The 18,707-nt window shown below is 39.1% G+C and overlaps 2 protein-coding genes across 2 annotated transcripts in view; both read left to right on the forward strand.

Annotated features, from left to right (window-relative positions):
* The window catches only part of smim14 (small integral membrane protein 14), a 45,170-nt gene extending 35,819 nt beyond the window's left edge, over positions 1-9,351 (forward strand). The window contains exons 4-5 of the mRNA XM_063043282.1: positions 3,061-3,209; positions 5,136-9,351. Of these exons, the coding sequence (XP_062899352.1) occupies positions 3,061-3,209; positions 5,136-5,174 (188 nt within the window). The 3' untranslated portion in view covers positions 5,175-9,351. The remainder of the gene's footprint in view (positions 1-3,060; positions 3,210-5,135) is intronic.
* A 435-nt stretch (positions 9,352-9,786) lies between these two features.
* ugdh (UDP-glucose 6-dehydrogenase) overlaps positions 9,787-18,707 on the forward strand; it is a 38,383-nt gene continuing 29,462 nt past the window's right edge. The window contains exon 1 of the mRNA XM_063043284.1: positions 9,787-9,821. The gene's annotated coding sequence lies outside the window, so the exon portion shown is untranslated. The remainder of the gene's footprint in view (positions 9,822-18,707) is intronic.

The following is an 18,707-nucleotide window of genomic DNA, read 5'->3' on the forward strand; positions in this document are numbered from 1 at the left end:
TTATATATAACTTGCTGTAATTCTTTCATTTCATTTAATAATCACCGTAACACTACGCAAAATTAAACCAATGGAATATATACTATAAAAGGACATTATCGAAAACCAAGAAAAATCTTATTGTTATCTGGAAAAATGCTTTAAAATGTTTTTGGAGAATTTGTGCAAAGTCAAATTTCGGTAAATCAGGTCATGCGCAACCCCTTAGAAACTCTGTAGTCATAAAAGTAACTGACAAACATGCTGTTTTATTTGTAAATTCATGGTATCAAAAGGGAACACTATTACAAATTATAGTTATTTGAATAACTTTTATAGCTGGAAACCTCTGTATTGCTATTAATGTAAGAAAGGTACTGTACATCTAGTAAATGAAACTTGCAGCAACATCATAGCCTGATGTAATTGGAAGACTGGCTACAATCATAATCCACATCATTCTGACCTTGGAGTTATTGGACTGTTCATTGAATATTCCATTTACTTAGACCATAATGTTTCATGTTTAATATTAAAAATAGTCAAGTTCTTTACACAAAGTGATTACACCACCACCAAAACCACATTAGCAGCTTGCTTTTTAAAAGTTTTCTTACTATAATATTCCAAGGCAGTTGATAGGAAAGTCATCAAAAAGCCATTTGAAAGACTCTCTAACTAGTATTCAATTCAGAGTACAGGAGTATAGGATCCAAGAGCAGGAAGGCAGTTTCATACCTGAATTCGAAATGGAGAGGTTTCTCTTGAGTGGCCTTGTGCACCAGTCACCGAAGGCAATTAAGAAGTCAAGTTATATGTTGGCCCTCGAGGCAAGAGGATTTGAGAATAGGAACAGTGATGTCATGATGCAATATTACAGAGCCTTGATGAAACTATACTTTGAGTATTCTGCGCAGTTTTGATCTCCTATCTGAGGAAGGATGTTCTTGCTATGGAAGGAATTCAGTGAAGATTTTGGAGACTAATTCCTGAGATGGCAGGACTGATGTATTAAGGGAGTTGAAGTCAATTAAGGTTATGCTCACTAGAAATCTGAAGAATTATAATAGGACTGCATAGCCTAGATGCAGGAAGAATGCTCCAATGGCTGGGAAGTGTAGGACAAAAGGTGATAGTCTAAGGAGAAGGAGTCAGCCATTTAAGAACGAGACAAGGAAAATGTTCACCACCTTCTGGGAGATGAAAATGTGGAATATTTTTATGACAGAAGGCAATTGAAGCCAAATCATTAACTATATTTAAAGGATTTAGACCTTGTTCTTGGATCTAGATTTGTACAAAAAACTAGAACAGAGTACTTAGTTTGAATAACAAGCCTTGATTATGTTGAAAGGTGGAGCAGGTTTGAAGGGACAATTTTCCAATCATTCTCCTATTTTTTATGTTTCTAAGTTTTAAACAAGAATGCATTCTTACTGACCCAAAAATATATAATCACAGTATTGTGAGGATTCTATGGTTCTATTTGCTTTATTACCAGCCATGAATGAATTAATGTAGTTAGGAAGGAAATGCATGCTGGAAATACTCAGCGGGTCAGGTTATATCTGAGGAAGGAAACCATTAATGTTTCAAGTCAAGGATCCTTTGTGAAAATGGGGGAAGAGAGAAAATAAGTGTGTTTTAAGTTTCAAGGAGGGTAGGGGAAGGACTGACAGGTCAAAGGGAATATATCTGATATGGTAGGAGCAGTGTTGCTGTGAGTATAAACTGAGATGTCATCTTGTCAATGAGTTAAACAATTAGGAATTTACTTCTAATGCAATAAAATTAAACAGTATCATCAGGTAATATTAAATATTACCTTTTTTGGAAAAAAAGTAATTGTTGAATTTGAAAGCTTTAGAAATGAGTGACTCAAATTGTTGATGTACCCACTTCAATTCTATTTCCCATTTCCACAGCAACATGTTTGCCCATGGCCTAATCTTTTGCCAAGAAGAGGGCACAGTGCAAGTTGGAGGAGCAACACCTCATATTCCATCTTGGTAGTCTCCCTCCTGATGGCATGAACATTAATGTCTGTAACTTGCAGTAACCACTCTCCTTTCTCTTCCACACCCCCCACCTTTGTTTTACTTCATCTGGTGGCCCTCTCACTCCTTCTCTTCCCCTTTCCCTACCCTCATGACATGCCCATCACCTCCCTCTGGTTCCCTGGCTTCCTTCTATTCCATCATCTACTCTCCTCTTCTGTCAAATTCCTTCTTTTTCAGCCTTTTACCTCTTCTGCCTCTCACCTCCAAGCTTCTCATTTCATTTCCTTTCACCACCCCTCCCCCACCCACTTTCCTCCCTTTTTTATTTGGAGTTGCCTATCACCTGCCAGCTTGTGCTCCTTCCCCACCCCCACCCACCTTTTTATGCTGCCTTCTACTCCCTTCCTTTCAAGTCCTGATGAAGAGTCTCAGCTCAAGATGTTAGCTGTTAATTTCCCTTCCTAGATGATGCCTGATCTATGTTTTGTGTGTGTGTCTCAAGATTTCCAGCATCTGCAGAAACTCTTGAGTATAACTAAATTCACCCCTAGATTTTACCAGATCTGCAGAATATACTGTCAGTTGGTATATATTCTCTCTGCACAGACATATATTTGAGATTTACTGCATACAATATATATTATTGTATGTGCTTAACCACAAATACAGTTTACACTTCCTGTAAACATAGTTTATTGGGTAAAGTCAATTTAGGCCTGTGAAGCCTCTTCATTATTTTTTCAAACAAGATAGACTTGGAAACTATGTACAATGATGTAAATGATTCAGTATTTTCTCATCCCTATGTTCAAGCCTGCACACACAATCTGATTTTAAAACTTTGGGAATAATTTTAAACTAATTGGCTGGGTGAGCAAAAAAATACTGTACAAGATTGTGTGAAACACCGCTTTATACCCTACCCAAAATATTTTTTCTTTGTCTTCAGTTGAAAGTAACATCAAAAAGGATGCAGACCAATATTGCAGGTGTCCTTTTCTTTTCCCCGGGGCTGATTAGATTAAATTGCCCCATACCATCTTTTGGCACAGTAATTTCAAGATCCACTCTTTCTCTCCAGTGCCTGGACCAAACTCTACCAATGACGGCAGTCTAACATTTTCAATGATTATGATGGCTTGGATAATCATTGCCCTTGTGTTGTTCCTGATGAGACCTGCTAGCCTGAGAGGATATCCAACAGGTGGCAAATCACAAGGGCCCCACAATGTAAGTTGGTAAAGCTTTACTTGCACAACAGCCAAGTTTAAAATGTACATCTCTTCCAAAACATTAAGTTAAACAAATCACAGCTGCATTAGCTAGTATTTTATTATATTTTCTGGATATATCTGATGTTTTAATTCCATGTTTGTTATTCAATAGCAATGATTCTGAATCTGATAAACAAAGTTGCCCCATATTCCAATGTCGATCATTTGTCCTGATCATTAGGTGGCCAACAAAATTTTGATTTTGAAAGATAGGCCGGGGAATTTGCTGCATCAATTTTCAGATATGAAGCACAACACCTTGCATTTATGGAACATCTTTAAAGTATTTGAATGTTCCAACGTGCTTTGCAAGACCATTATCAAAACTTAATATAACATGAGTGCATGTAGGGAGATGTTAGAATCAAGGTCAGGTTTATTGTCACTGACGTGGTGAAATTGTTTTTGTGGCACCAGTACGGTGCAGAACATCAACATATTACAAGAAACAAATAAATAGTACAAAAGAGGAATGGCGAGGTACTGTTCATGATTTATGGACCACTCAGAAATCTGATGGCAGAGTGGAAGAAGCTGTTCCTATGAAGCTGAGTGTGTGTCTTCAGGGCTCCTGTACCTTCTCCCTGATGGTATTAATGAGAAGACGACATATCCCAGGTGCTAAGGGTCCTTGATAATGAATGCCACCTTCTCGAGGGTCCACCTCTTGCAGATGGCACCAGTGGTGGGTTAGGCATGTTCCTATGATGGAGCTGGCTGAGTCTACAACCCATAAATTAGGAAGGAGATTCCAGAGCTGTAAGCCTTGATGGCTAAAGGAACACAACCAGTTAATGGAGCAAATAAAATTGGGTATGTGTCGAAGAAGAAATTAGATGTCATAGAACACTGTTGGGATAAAGCCACGTGAGTATTTGAAAAGGCACTCTCGACCAATATCCTTCATAGGTCAGTAAGCACATAGGATACAGATGAATGGAGCTTGATGCAAATTGGAATACACTTGCACATATTGTGAATTATTTAGGATTTATGGAAACAGAATGAGTCTGCTTGGCCGCAATTATACTAGAGTAATCACTTTGGAGGCAGGAAAGAGATGGCTGAGGATTTATCAGTAGCAAAATTGATGGGAAAGAGGCGAAAATAATGTTGATCCTCTTGAGTCATTAAAAGGGCTCTAGGAGACAGTTGATTGTGCGGGTGGGGGGGGGGGAGTAAGATTGGCCAGGGAGCGGGTCAGCTGATGGCCCAAGGAACATCAGGAATAAAGGTTATTTCAAGATATAATCAGGAGAGCGCAAATGCGAGCTGGCACTGATAATGAAGGCCTAGAGCAGCACTGCTGTTCCACCAAGTTTTATATCCAGAATCTTTTCAACAACTGAGTGTTTCATCAGAAAATGCATATTTCTGTATTTATTCACCCTCTTGGTCAGAGGTGGTTCAAAAAGTACTGGAATTTTTGCTGCTTTAACTTGTAGTTGGCTCACACAGGATATCAAATACTTTGCACTGTATTTTAATCCATTATATAGCCGTTCTGCTGGTTGATCACTGTAATGACTTGGAAATCAGTCTTATTTTCTTGTTTCATCCTTGCTTTAATCTGACTTGTTTCAGTTTGTTGTACTGAAAGCTGGATTGAATCCCTTCAAAGTCAACAGTGAGCAATTGTATCTTAGCCTTTGTTTACTTGCTCTACATAATTTAACTAGGAAAGGCTTTTTTGTAATTATTTTCTGTAATATTACAAGAACAGGTCATTATGGATCAATTTATTCCACTTGCACATTGCAATTCCTTCATTTATGTATTTAGTTATGAAACCAATTGAACCCGAATGGCATACTGTGAAAATACACAAATGAACTAGTATTCGTAATGATTTGTACTTAATGCCATTCTATTTATTTTTCAGAATCCAAGGCAAGAACCTCCTGCTCCTCCAGTGGATTAGATTTATGGAAGTGGATTTCTTATCATTACCAGCTAAGAAACCAACCGACCAAACCAATAACTGTGGCCTGAAATACTCTCAAAACAGTTAGTTTACTGATATATATTTTACCAATATTTTCATAAAAAATCAATATTCCCAATATAGTTATTACAATAGTTGAACAGTTAATTGCACTACTTTAAAAAAATTAAACTCTTACATTTTAGACAAATGGACACATTTTCTGTTACAAAGCGATTGGGAAAGATGCACATTCCTACACTGATCTCTGCCAGCTTTGTTACTAACATATTGTACATAAAAAGTGCAGGGATCATGGGATAGATCACTATTACTTCTGTCACTGTACCTGACACTGGGGTACAGTGCTAGCAGGTTATCCAAATCATTTGTACTTTACCCTAATAAGGTTATAATAATAACTTTTATTTATGCCTGTTTTTGGATGGTAATTGGTCAAGAAATGGCTTGCGCATTATTGTATCGTTTTGACTGCTCCTTTAAGATTTTGATGCCAGTAGGTTTTAGCTGTAACTTGTTTGAAGTAGTTATTTTAAAATCCTTTTCTGTAACATGCAGACTTTTTGGAAATCCTTATTTCCTTTCTATACAGTGCATACATTCCATATACCTTTTGGCTTATCAGTATGTTTCATTTAAATGTTCTGATATTCATAATTCAGTATGATGTATACTAGTGCCAATCGATATTGCATATGTATTATTTTATTGTACACCAGCATCCTTCATTCGCTAGGATGCACCACTGAATTCTTTGCAACTCCAGTGCCAATATTCCTCTCTTATTTAAATGCCAATTTATAATGTTCTGTAGAAGGCAATCTGATGCCTTAATCCTAATTCCAGGGAAAGACTTCTCTACCATGATGTTTCTCACATAACATTTGACCAGGACCTGAGAATTTTATTACACACTAGACTCAAAAGTAATTGTACAGTAGTACCTGTTCATTGTATGAAAGGGTTGTTGCTGTGTCTATTCAGATTGTGTTGTATAACAGAAAATCTTTGCACTTAAGGAAGCAATGCCTGAATTAGGCTTTAAAATGTGTATGTGAAATATCTTTCTTCATCATTTTCATAATTGTGGGCATTTGAGAATGGTATTTTTGATTTTATATGAGTGAATTGTTCTAATTGAAAGACTAATGTATGATGAATGTGGAGCAGTAACACTTAACTCATGGCCACAATTCCTTATTCAGCTCTGTGTCTTTTATGAGTATTGTTATAAAATGCATAATATGGGTAGTTTAGTAAATCTAATAATAATCGGAGCTCCACTTGTACATTCCTAAAATATATTATAGTATTACATAGGTGAAGCCCCAGGAATAGGAAGGAAAATAAGAAACTTCTTTGTACTCAATTTCATCTTGTGGAATTGGTCAACCTGCTTGGATGCAAGCACACTAGATCATGTAAGTTCACATTATCTTAGTTCGGAATAATGCTGATATTCTCCCTGCCCCCTCCCCCCCCCCCATTTTAATTAATGGAATAGCTCTATTAGTACTTTTTTCTGATTGAGTGTACCACTGTCTTTAGTAGATTGTGCATTGAAAACTGAGGTAACTTCTATCTCTTAGTCATTCAAGTCAGCAAAGCTCAGCTCATGGACTGTGCTGCAGAAACATATTTCAGCCAATTTAGGGACAGGGTTGCTACAATTAGACATAACTCTCATGAGTGAAGAAGAGCAAAGTCATTGTATAGAATTACCACTAAAATATATATAATGTGAAGGGCATAGTTGAGTTTAGCTTGGATAATCCTTGAGGGTGAATAACCAAAGTACATTCACCAACAGTTGGGTACTGCATGTTGAGGCAAATTACTGAAAGACAAACTGCCACCAGTGGAAATATCTCTGCAGTATTGGCACAAAGACTGATAAGTAATGTTAAAACTGAAGAAAATTAAAATGTTGTGGCTTTGCTGAAGTTGCCTATTTTTCAGTCGATCAGTAGAACAGTCTCCATATGACATTGTCATTTTGGTAGAAAATGTAGAATTATTAATAAAACTCCCTAAGTTTTGAGACTTATTAATTAAAATGTTTTTCAATGCAACATTTGTAAACCATATAAATGACCTAGCAAAATGTGGTGTTCGGGAGAAATAAAATATAAACCTTTCCAAAGAAGGTTTCAATATTCATAACTAATTATAGAAATCCATGTCTAGGTTTGTAGCTAATCACTATTTGTCAAACAGTGGGACATCCTCTGCCTTTTGAATTTGTTCTGACAGTGGAATGTGGACATGTACCATAATGAGGAATTTGTTCTTTTCATTAAATTACAAACTTTTCACTTATGATTTCCTTAATGTTAAGTTATTGATTTCTTAAATCAGCAGATTCAGAATTCCGGACAAAATTAAATTGCCTATGGAAGGGTAGCTAGAGTTTAACCTGTAGAATGATATGGTGAGGAGAATTCATTGCTATTGATCAACTTTTACCAAAATAAATTTTGCTCCAATTGGTTGACAATTAAACTTTGCTATTTAAATCAATCTGGAAAAATAATCTTTTGATCTATATGAATAGTGAAATTGGATTGGTGTAACACTTGGCCCTAACAGCTATGTCCAGATTGATTCACCGCTTCTGCTTTTTAATATTTTATATTTTTCCTCTTATAGAACTTTACCTTCTATGTCATTTGCTCAGATAGGAATGGAAACCAACATTTTAATGGTTCAATGCTTACATTTAATATCAGAGAATGTATACAATATACAACCTGAAATTCTCACTCTCCGCAGACACACAAAACAGAAGGAAAAGCCCCACAGAATGAATGACGGGGAAAAAAATGTAAGAATCCCAAAGCCTCCTACCCGTCCCATGCAGAAGATGCAACAAGTAACATCAATTCTCTCCCCCTCCACCCACTTTTTCTAGCATAAAGCATTTTCAATCCCAGCACCCACCATGCAAACATCAATAAAGCCCTCACAGAGAGACCATGGTCTACAGCCCATCAAAAACGCCAAACATTTCAACATCCTTTAGGCTCTCTCTCACTAACAAGGGAGAGATAGATATTGCTCTTTCCACAGTGAGAGGAGAGACAAACAATCGCTGTTTCGATGAGAAATATTACAAAATACACATTTTCACTGTTTTCTCAAATCACTTAAAATTTGTTTTTATTGATGCTGTTAGGTTGGCTAATTTCATTGGAAAGTAATGCCACTTGGAGAGTTTTTTTTTAACCTTTTGAACATTATTGAAGGGTTATTTTGTTGCAACATCACTTCTGAATAACAGTTTGCCAGTGTAAATTTGTGGTGCTAGAAAGAAAACCTCTAAGATTAGAATTGTTATCAAACAAAATGACCTACGATTAACATACAGATAACTGAGACATAATTGTTTTCCATCAAAGTCTGTGTCTTTTTTTTTCATTTTACTCAAGGAAAAAGAATTCCAGTGTTAATATGGAGAGTAATATCATCTATGTATACATAAGGATATATTGTTTGGATTTAGTTTTCATTGCTACTTTTAATTTAAAGGAATACATTGTTAATTAAAATATTCCCACTGATCTATTTTGTTATAAAGGTTTATCCATGACTAGTGTATATGATTCACCTCCTTTCTGTCTCCATGCCTAATATCCACACTGGACTAGAACCATTTGGGAACAATTGAAGGGGAGTTATGTCATCAAATCTAATGCAAAATAAAATTACATTTAAGCTTGTAAACTACTATGGAGCCAGAAACCTAACATAGGCCAGATGCAATCATACAAGGAAGAGTGCGAAAACAGAAAGGACATGATCAGAAGTTGGCTGCCAAACTTCTTGGCCACGAAAGGTGAAACGATGCCAGAAAAAAAGTAAAAGGGTAATATGGCCTTTGGCAAATTTGCAATATTATTTTTATTGCTGTCACAAGTTATGGGATGCATTGCTTTCTTTTCCAAAATGCTGTAAATTAGATTTCTAAATATGTCAATAAAAAGTTGCTGTCATGTTAAATTTATGTAAAATAGTTGTAAGACTCTTGATTTCTGCTTATGTACTGTAATTAGTGCCATTCAAGGCTTTTTAAAAACTTTAAGGAATTGTCACTGGGATGATGGCTTCTATTTTGCACTTTCTTGTTTCTATTAAAGGTTTATATGGTTATAAGCACGGAATTAATTGTATTTTTTCTTTAAAGTGCATAAAGACAGAAACCTTTTTCAACCATTTAATTTACATTAAAATCTAGCTACTATTATTGACCTTTAAGAGGTAGTAACTTTCATCTGTGATCTTCCCAGTTATGTGTGACCTATTTAACGTATATATAAAATATTGACTTTAATTTTAAATACTTTTTAAACTCATTCATTCAATAGTTTGAAGCAAGTTTGGCAATTCAAAAAAGTAGTTTAAAAATTAGTATCAGACCACACTTTTTTCATTTTGCCAATAAAGAGTAATATATTGTCAGTTTTTAGCAATCCTATAATAGGTTTTGTGTAAAACATACCTTGTGATCTTTATCTGAAGGGGATGTGGCACGTATCCATGAGCATGTCAGTGACTGGAAGATGTAATCAGTCAGAATGTTACAGTAAATGGAAAATTTTAAAATACCAACTGCATCTACTGGAGGTTAGTCACCTACCATTACAAAAAAAAGGACAATCTTGCTGAAATCCTTGTTTAAATGAAAAATATCCCTTGTTAGAAATAATTGAAAATACTAACTTTTTTTTGCCTATGGTAATTCCATAAATTGCAAATGCATAAGTTGTGGCTGAAGCCTTCAAGTGCGTGCTGTAGTTGCTGATCGTGCCTGCATGGCATGTTAGCATTATAGCAGTTAGCATAATGATTTATGGTACCAGTGACATGGATTCAATTTACGCCACTGTCTGTAAAGAGTTTTTACGTTCTCCCCATGATCATCTGGGTTTCCTACATTCCAAAGGTGTATTGGTTAGTAAGTTGTGGGCATGCTGTGTCGGTGCCAGAAGCAGTGACACTTGAGAGTTGTCTCCATCACATCCTCAGACTGTGTTGGTCGTTGACACAACATATTTATACTGCACATATGACAAATAAAGCTAATCTATCTCTTTTCTGTGATAATAGCAATTTTCAAAATCAATTGAAAGAAAACACAAATATAATTAATGAATGCTGACAAATTTTAATATGAACATGACCTCTTCACTGGAGTCAAGTTTTTTTGGTATAAATTGAGTAGAGTTAATTCAAAGCAGCCAGTCATTTAGGAAGTAGTAACACCTGCTCCATTATTGCCTTGAAACGATGACATATTCTGTACATTCATTCAGTGTTATTCATGTTTGATGCTGGAATTGTAAAATCATCAGCTGCTTGGACAGGGACAAGAAATTAATGCAAAAGGCTGATGAGTTCTGGTTAAATCCCATTTGGAGCACAGTATTTGACTCTGGCCAATTAATTCCAGAAAGTTTATATTGTATAGGATGCAATGAAGATTTGCCAGAATGATACTGGACTAAAGTATTGGAGATACTCGGTTTAGGCTGCCTCTGGAAAGAGAAATGCATTTAATGTTTTAGTTCAAAGACTCTTTGTTAGGACTGGGAATGGAAGAAAAAAAATTGGTTTTAAGTTGCAGTCATGGTAGGTGGAAAGTGAATTGGGCAAAGAATATCCCTGAGATGGTGAAGCCAGAGTTGTGAGGTACAAGTCACATAGTTGATGGGATAATGGGGGACAATTAGAACTACCATGAACAAAACAGCATAAAAGCTACGAAACAAAAGCAATACACAGAGGAACATGAATTTATCAGCTTGAAAGTCTCAGTTAAATTCAAGTTGTCCATCTGTCTAACTTTAGTTTAATTCTGTTTTTGAAGGGGCATTATTAGGGAAGAATTATCCTTTAGGTTAGACATGGAATGAATTATACAAATTATAATTTCTGAAAACCAATTTTCTTTATCAAGTTATTTCATGGGCTGGTGCCATAAAATATTTTCTATTTCAGGGAATTGAACTGAATTCAGCATTTACTCATTAGTTTAAGCATTTAAGATCTACCTGTTGTACATATTTCAGGGTGGTTGTACTCTCTTGATTTTCTTACCTGTCACATTAAGACTTTATTTCACAACTTTCACAAGTCCATGGCATCCAAAGGTAGCCAATAAAATACTTATGAGGTATAGTTACTATTGTAATCTGAGAAATGCAACAACTAATTTCTGCCTTCAGAAATACACAAAGGGATGTAGAAATACTGTACATACTTGCACCACTGCTGAAAATCTTACCTGTATTACAACAGAACAGTGACAAGTGATTCTTTTGTCCAGCTGAGTGCTGAAGATCTTACTTTAACATTCTTCTGAAAAGATTAGCATTGTTATTTATCACCTAGACATCAGACATTGAAACATATAGTGAAGTGTATCATTTGCATCAATGACAACCACAGTCCAAATATACGCTGAGGGCAACCCGCAAGTGTCACCATGGAAATGTAGCATGCCCACAATTTACTAACCCTGTATTTCTTTGGAATGTGGGAGGAAACCAAAGAACCTGGAGGAAATCCACACAGTTATGCTAGAACATAGAAACTCCTTACAGACAGCATTAGGGATTGAACTCTAATTGCTAATGGCTGGTGCTATAATAGAGTAACACCGACCACTGCACTACCATGCTGCCCTTAAAAGACAAAGTGTGGCAAGTCTGAAAGTGGAGTTAGCCTTAGGGATTGCACCAGTGTCAGGCTGGATCATGTGTCTTTCATTTGCATTCAAATCCAATTCCACAATCTTCTAACATGGAGGAAGTTAGCTGCTATGGAGCATGGCAAACACTGGTACCACTGCACCTTGTCACTCACCTGAAAACGGTTACGTTTAGCAATTCAAGTGGAAGATACAGTCTCCAATGAATGGGAGACTGGGATAATGGGAATTTGGTGAATGGGATAATTTATCGACAAGCTGAACAGATTTATTTTCAGTCTTCTATTGAGAGTTAAAATTGGGATAAAATAGTATCCCATGTGATAAGGAAATGGAATAAAAACAATCACAAGTTATTCCTTCTTCTGTATGGATATTTGTTGCATATCAGGTACATTGCAGAAGAGGCCTGAAAATGTTTTAAAGAATATACAATCGTCTACTGCATACTGACATAAAACAAATGCATTAAGAACGTAATAGTATTTATAATTGATTCTATAAACCAAACCAAAGCAAATAAAATTAGACTAAATTATTAATCAGTTAAGTACAAAGGCACCTCCTTTAGTATATCTGGCCAGTCACTTAATCAATTATTGGGATTTTTTAGTAAAGCAATTGATTATTTGTCAACACTGCTCCACCCTTAAGAAAATAAAACTATTTTCAATGATTTGGTCATGCCATTTAATTTGCCCAGCAGTGAATCATTTTTGTATACCGAACTGTGAAGTGCTTTAATGGTTCTTTAATGTACCTTATGAATTGCCATCACATTAGTAACCATCTATAGTAGAATAGTCCATTTTTGGGAGGAAAAACTTACTCGAAGAAGGTGATGGCTAAAAGATGTTTTAAAATTGGAATTGCCTGACTCAGTAACAGTTGATACTGAGATAACAACCATATAGATAATTGTTCTTTAAGATGGAGAAAATAAAATGTCTGACGAGTGCTGGTATTGGTATGTACAATTGATGATGCTTCTGGCAACAAGCTGAAATTAGTTCAGGTGACAGCAAAAGGCTAAAGTGGGATTAATAGAGTGGAGAGATAGATGTTATTATATCTCTCTGACCCACAAATCTATACACAATGAGATAGGAATGCTAATACTATTTTAAAAATACATAGTTGAAAAAAGTTGAAAGATCTGGTAAAAGACCAGAGTACATTATCGAGACCATGTAGTGCTGACAGAATGTTGAACTCCCAGATGAGATATTACAATGGTTTTCTCTGCCCTTCCATTGAAATATTTACCTAGACTCTATGACCAGTATTATCCTTAAACCATAATCATAAAAATAGATAAGCTAATCATTTATTCCAATCTTTAATTCTTCCAAAGCAAAACACCCCAGCTGGGGCATAGGCCACTGAAAGCAGCTCACCAAAGAACTCTGTCCAGGCCAAAGATTGGCTGCTTTCACCACATGATTTCATACGTCTTCTAAACAAGTGTCCTTCCTCTCCCAGGGATGAAGTCGTTGGAGCGTCTGTTAGTGTCTCTGTAACTCTGGGTTTATATGGGATGGGGTTGACAGCCCCATGCCCAACCTCCTCCTTTTCCACCCATGGCAGAGTTACAGTCTTTAATAATGAGTATGTAATTGGTGAATAATCTTCAACGTAACTGTGTGAAGATGAACAAGGAGGCCACCTATGTTTTGGAGAGTGTCGAGACAGATGAATAGACTGATTTGAGGTAGAGATCATTGGAAGTAATGTGCAGATCAATAAGATCAGAATACGAAACCAAACCAAACGCCTGTTAACACACACAAAATGCTGGAGGAACTCAGCAGGCAAGGTAGTATCTATAGAAAAAAGTACTGTCACCATTTCAGGCCAAACCCCTTCAGCAGGATTCAGAAGTCCTACTGAGGGGTTTTGGCCTGAAATGTCAACTAATTTTTTCCACAGATGCTGCCTGGCCTGCTGAGTTCCTCCAGCATTCTGTGTGTGTTACTTGGATTTCCAACATCTGCAGATTTTCTCTTGTTTGTGCCAAACACCTGTTGATTCCTAAAGATAAATAAAAATTAAGAGAGAAGCAATGCCAAACTTGTCTCAAATCTTTTTTGGAAAGCAATGGAGGTGTCATAGGTAAGCTGAAATTGGAGAAGCTGCAAAAACAAATGATTAAAATGATGAGATATGTATCTGTAAAGTTATGAGAAATAACAAGTGGGGCAATAAGTATTTGATAGTCATTATCAAAGTCAGGAGATAGTGGTTAGAATATGAAACTTGCAACCACAGTGAACAATTGAAGCAAAACATTGTGTTCAAGAGGAAATTCATGAGAGCTAAAGGAGTAAAATAACATGTTGACAGAGTTGTGTGAAATGGAGTGAAAGGAAACTCCATATACACCAGTCGTGACCTATTGGGTCAAATAGGCTATTTCTGTGGCATAGACTGTCTGCCATATTAGCAAATTAGCTACCAGAGTTCAATCCATTACAACATCAGTGCATTGACTTTTGGGGTGTTCTGAGATAGTGATAGGTGTAAATGTACCAAAATGTATAGCCTGGAGCTGGGATGGCATACCCAAGATGACACACGCAAAATATTATGTTGGTGCGTGACATGCAATACCCCCCTCAATTCTTTAAACCCCATCTATAATAATTCTCTTTACTGCCAAATAAAACAAATGTTTTTTTTTAACCTGACAGCAGCGAGATGTTTTCACAGAAATGTCTCACACCAGCTTGGTTCCAGCTAGAGAGTTGCGAGAACAAATGACGTTGGATGAAACATTTTGAAATAGTGTATATATCAGTATTTGGATAGTAAAAAGTTACAATAATGTTACTATTTAGAAATGATGTTCTTTTTCCAATTGTCTTTTTAAAAGATTAATATTAATCACTTTTGAACAGGTTTTGTAAAATGTTTCATGTACTTCAATGTCCCCTAGAATTTTATTAATAATAAAACAATGAACACATAAATAAACAACAGTACTCATCCCTTTTCCTTTAAAAAGTCCATAATTATTGCTACTAGTTTATGAATCAATGATAATCCCTGTTCAAAATTACCGTGGCACGTGTGATAGTTTTTTCAGAAGATTATTGCCAAAAAGATTTGCCAGCCCAGGCCTAGAGGAAATACCAAGGCTAGATCTTAAACACAAGAAATTCTGCAAATGCTGGAAATCCAAAGCAACAGACACAAAATGCTAGAGGAACTCAGCAGGTCAGGCAGCATCTGTGGAAATGAACAGTTGATATTTTGGGCTGAAACCCTTCTCCAGGATTGGAAAGGAAGAGGGAAGATGCCAGAGTAAAAAAGTGGGGAAGGAGAAGGTTAGCCAGAAGGTGATAGGTGAAGCCAAGTGGTGGGAAAGGTAAAGGGCTGGAGACGAAGGAATCTGATAGGACAGGACAGTGGACCATATGAGAAACTAGGAGAGGCACCAGGGTGAGGTAATAGGCAGAGAAGAGACCAGAGAGGGAAATAGAAGGGAGAGGGAGGGATTTTTTTTTACCAGGAGAAATTGATATTCATGCCATCAAGTTGCAGGCTACCCAAACAGAATATAAGGTGTTACTCCTCTACCCTGAGGATGGCCTCATCATGGCACAAGAGGAGGCCATGGACTAAGATGTTGGAAAAGGAATGGGAATCAGAATCAAACTGTTCCGCTGTTGGTGGATGGAACAGCGGTGCTCAATGAAGTGGTCCCCTAATTGACGATGGGTCTCACCAGTGTAGAGGAGGCCGCATCAGGAGCACTGGATACAATAGACAACCCCAGCAGATTCGCAGATGACGTGTTGTCTCACCCGAAAGGGCTGTTTGGGGCCCTGAATGGAGGTGAGTAATGAGGTGAATGGACAGGTGTCGCACTTTGGTTGCTTGTAGGCTTAACTGTCAGGAGGGAGATTGGTGGGGCAAGATGAATGGACAAGGGAATTACCAAGGGAATTCCCTGTGGAAAGCTGAAAGTGGGGGGAAGAGGTTAAGATGTGTTTACTAGTAGGATCCCTTTGGAGATGGTAGAAGTTGCAGAGAATGATAGGTTCATACAGAAGGTGTTGCAATGACCGAATGAAACGAACCCAAGTGCAGGACACAGGTACGGAGATTGAGTTAGGATGCTTATGCGGATGCGAATGTCGAACAGCAAACAGGAGGGATCTTGACAGGGAGCCTCGACACAGAAAGACTGAATTTCATAGGTAAACCTTGAAACTGGAGCAAAACTTAGAACACACGGTCCAAAGCAGCTGGGAAACATTAATTACCACACAGGCAAAACCAACAATCTGGTGACTAGTGGTTGTAACGCCGGGCTTCTCATGCTGCAGGTCTTGATGGAAACCAGGTGTGCCGTCATCAAAGAGAATTAGAAGCAATTGGGAAATTAATGGTCAGAACCATGGAACAATCAAAGGAAATTAGGAGAAATATGGGGAATTAATGATCAGGAATGTGACAATACACCCCCCCCCCCCACCCCACAAAATAGGAGCCTCCAGGTGAACTACCAGGCTTGTCCGGATTGTCTCAATGGAAATCACGGATGAGGGAAGGGTCTAGGATGAAGGAGCGGGGAATCCAGGAGTGTTCCTCTGGGCCGTATCCTTCCCAATCGACCAGGTACTGGAGACCCCTGCCTCGACAGCACACATCCAGTATTCGCCGGACGGCGTACACTGGGTGATCGTCAATGATCCTGGCGTATGGAGGGGGTTCAGCAGGAGGGCACAAAGGGCTGACAGATACAGGTTTCAATTGGGAGACGTAGAACGTGGGCTCAATGTGCATGGATCTGGGCAGTTTGAGTCTGACCACCGAGGGGTTGAAGACACTCTCAATCTCGAATGGTCCCAGGTAGCAAGGGGCGAGTTTCATGGGTTCATTCTTGAGGGGGATGTCTTTTGATGAGAGCCAAACTATCGACCTGATAGTTTGGCGCAGCAATTCAATGGCAATCGGCAATGCTCCAGTTGTGGTTGGCTGAGCGGAGCAGGGCCGCACGTGCATCCTTCCAGATCTTGCGGCACTGGCAGAGATGGGCCTGAACTGAAGGCACAGCAATGTCATCTTCATGTGCAGGAAACAGGGGAGCTGGTAACTGAGGGGGCATTCAAAGAGAGACATTCTGGTGGCAGTGCTGACCAGAGAGTTGTGGGCATACTCCACCCAAGTGAGATGGGTGCTCCAGGATGACGGGTTGTCGGCGGTTATGCAGCGCAGTGCTGCTTCCAAATTCTGGTTTGCTTAGGTTGTTTGACCATTAGTCTGTGGATGGAAGCCAGAAGGCAGGTTTACTGAGGCTCCAAGGGCTTGATCTCCAGACTTGAGAGATGAATTGGGGACCCCGGTCAGAAATAATGTCAGAGGGAATTCCATGAAGGCGGAAGACATGATGAACAAGGAGGTCGGCTGTCTCACGGCTGTAGGGAGTTGGGAAGGGTTATGAAATGCAGAGCTTTGGAGAAGCGGTCCACCACGGTGAGTACAGCAGTGTTCCCTTGTAAAGGGGGTAGTCCAGTAACAAAATCCAGCGCAATGTGAGACCAAGGGCGGCCAGGGACAGGTAGGGGACAAAGCAACCCAGCAGGTGGTTGGTGGAAAGCTTTTCCACGAGCACAAACAGAACAGGCAGCGGCGAAAGAACTGGTGTCAGCGTCCATGGAGGGCCACCAGAAATGTCTCTTCAGAAGGGACAGAGTCCGATCGATTTCAGGATGGCAGGCAAAACAGGAAGTGTGCCCCCACTGGAGAACCTGAGACCGAACTGAGTCAGGCACGAAGAGGCGATGGGGGGGGGGGGGAGGTCCAGTGCCTGGGTCAGGTTGAGTCCGTTGGGCCTCCTTGACTATGGATTCGATCTCCCAGGTGAGGGCAGCCACTACACAGGATGATCTCGGGGTCAGAAGGGCCCTCCTCAGAGACGTATTGATGGGAGAGAGCATCGGGCTTCCCGTTCTTGGACCCCCACCGATAGGTGAGTGTGAATCCAAAACAGCCAAAAAATAATGCCCAACAGGCTTGGCAGGAATTCAGGCTTTTGGCAGTTTGGATGTATGCGAGATTCTTGTGATCAGTCCAGCGATGAATGGATGTTCCGCTCCCTCCACTCCTCCAAAGCAAATTTGACGGCCAGTAACTCCCGGTTCCCTACATCGTAGTTCCGTTTGGCAGGGCATAGCCGGCATGAAGAGGCGCAGGGATGGAGTTTTCGGTTGGGCCGGAGCGTTGGGAGAGGACCGCTTCCACGCCAGAGTCCGAGGCATCGACTTCCACAATGAGTTGGCGAGAGGGGTCTGGTTGGACCAGGATGGGAGTGAGGGTGAAACGCCTCTTCAGCTCCGAGAAGGCTAAGTCTGCTTCGGGGTCCCAGTGAAAATTAGAGGTGAGTCGAGTAAGGGGCCCTGCCACCCGGCTGTAATCCCTGATGAAGCGACGATAAAAGTTTGCGAACCCCAGAAATCGCTGGAGTTGCTTGAGCGTCATGAGTCTTGGCCACTCTACCACTGCCTGGATCTTTTCGGGATCTGCCCTCACTTGCCCGCTCTCAATGATGTACCCCAGGAAACTGATGGAAGGGACTTCTCAGCCTTCACGAATAGTTTGTTCTCCCAAAGCCTCTGCAGAACCTGATGGACATGGTGGATGTGTTCCTGAAGACTGCGGGAGAAGATTAAGATGTCGTCGAAATAAAGAAAAATCAAATGGTTAATAAAGTCCCTAAGGACATTGTTTATCAGAGCTCGGAAAACAGCGGGGGCATTGGTGAGACCGAATGGCATGATCAGGTATTCAAAGTG

Source organism: Mobula hypostoma, chromosome 3 (genome assembly GCF_963921235.1).
Source record: "Mobula hypostoma chromosome 3, sMobHyp1.1, whole genome shotgun sequence".
NCBI classification, from domain to species: Eukaryota; Metazoa; Chordata; class Chondrichthyes; order Myliobatiformes; family Myliobatidae; genus Mobula; species Mobula hypostoma.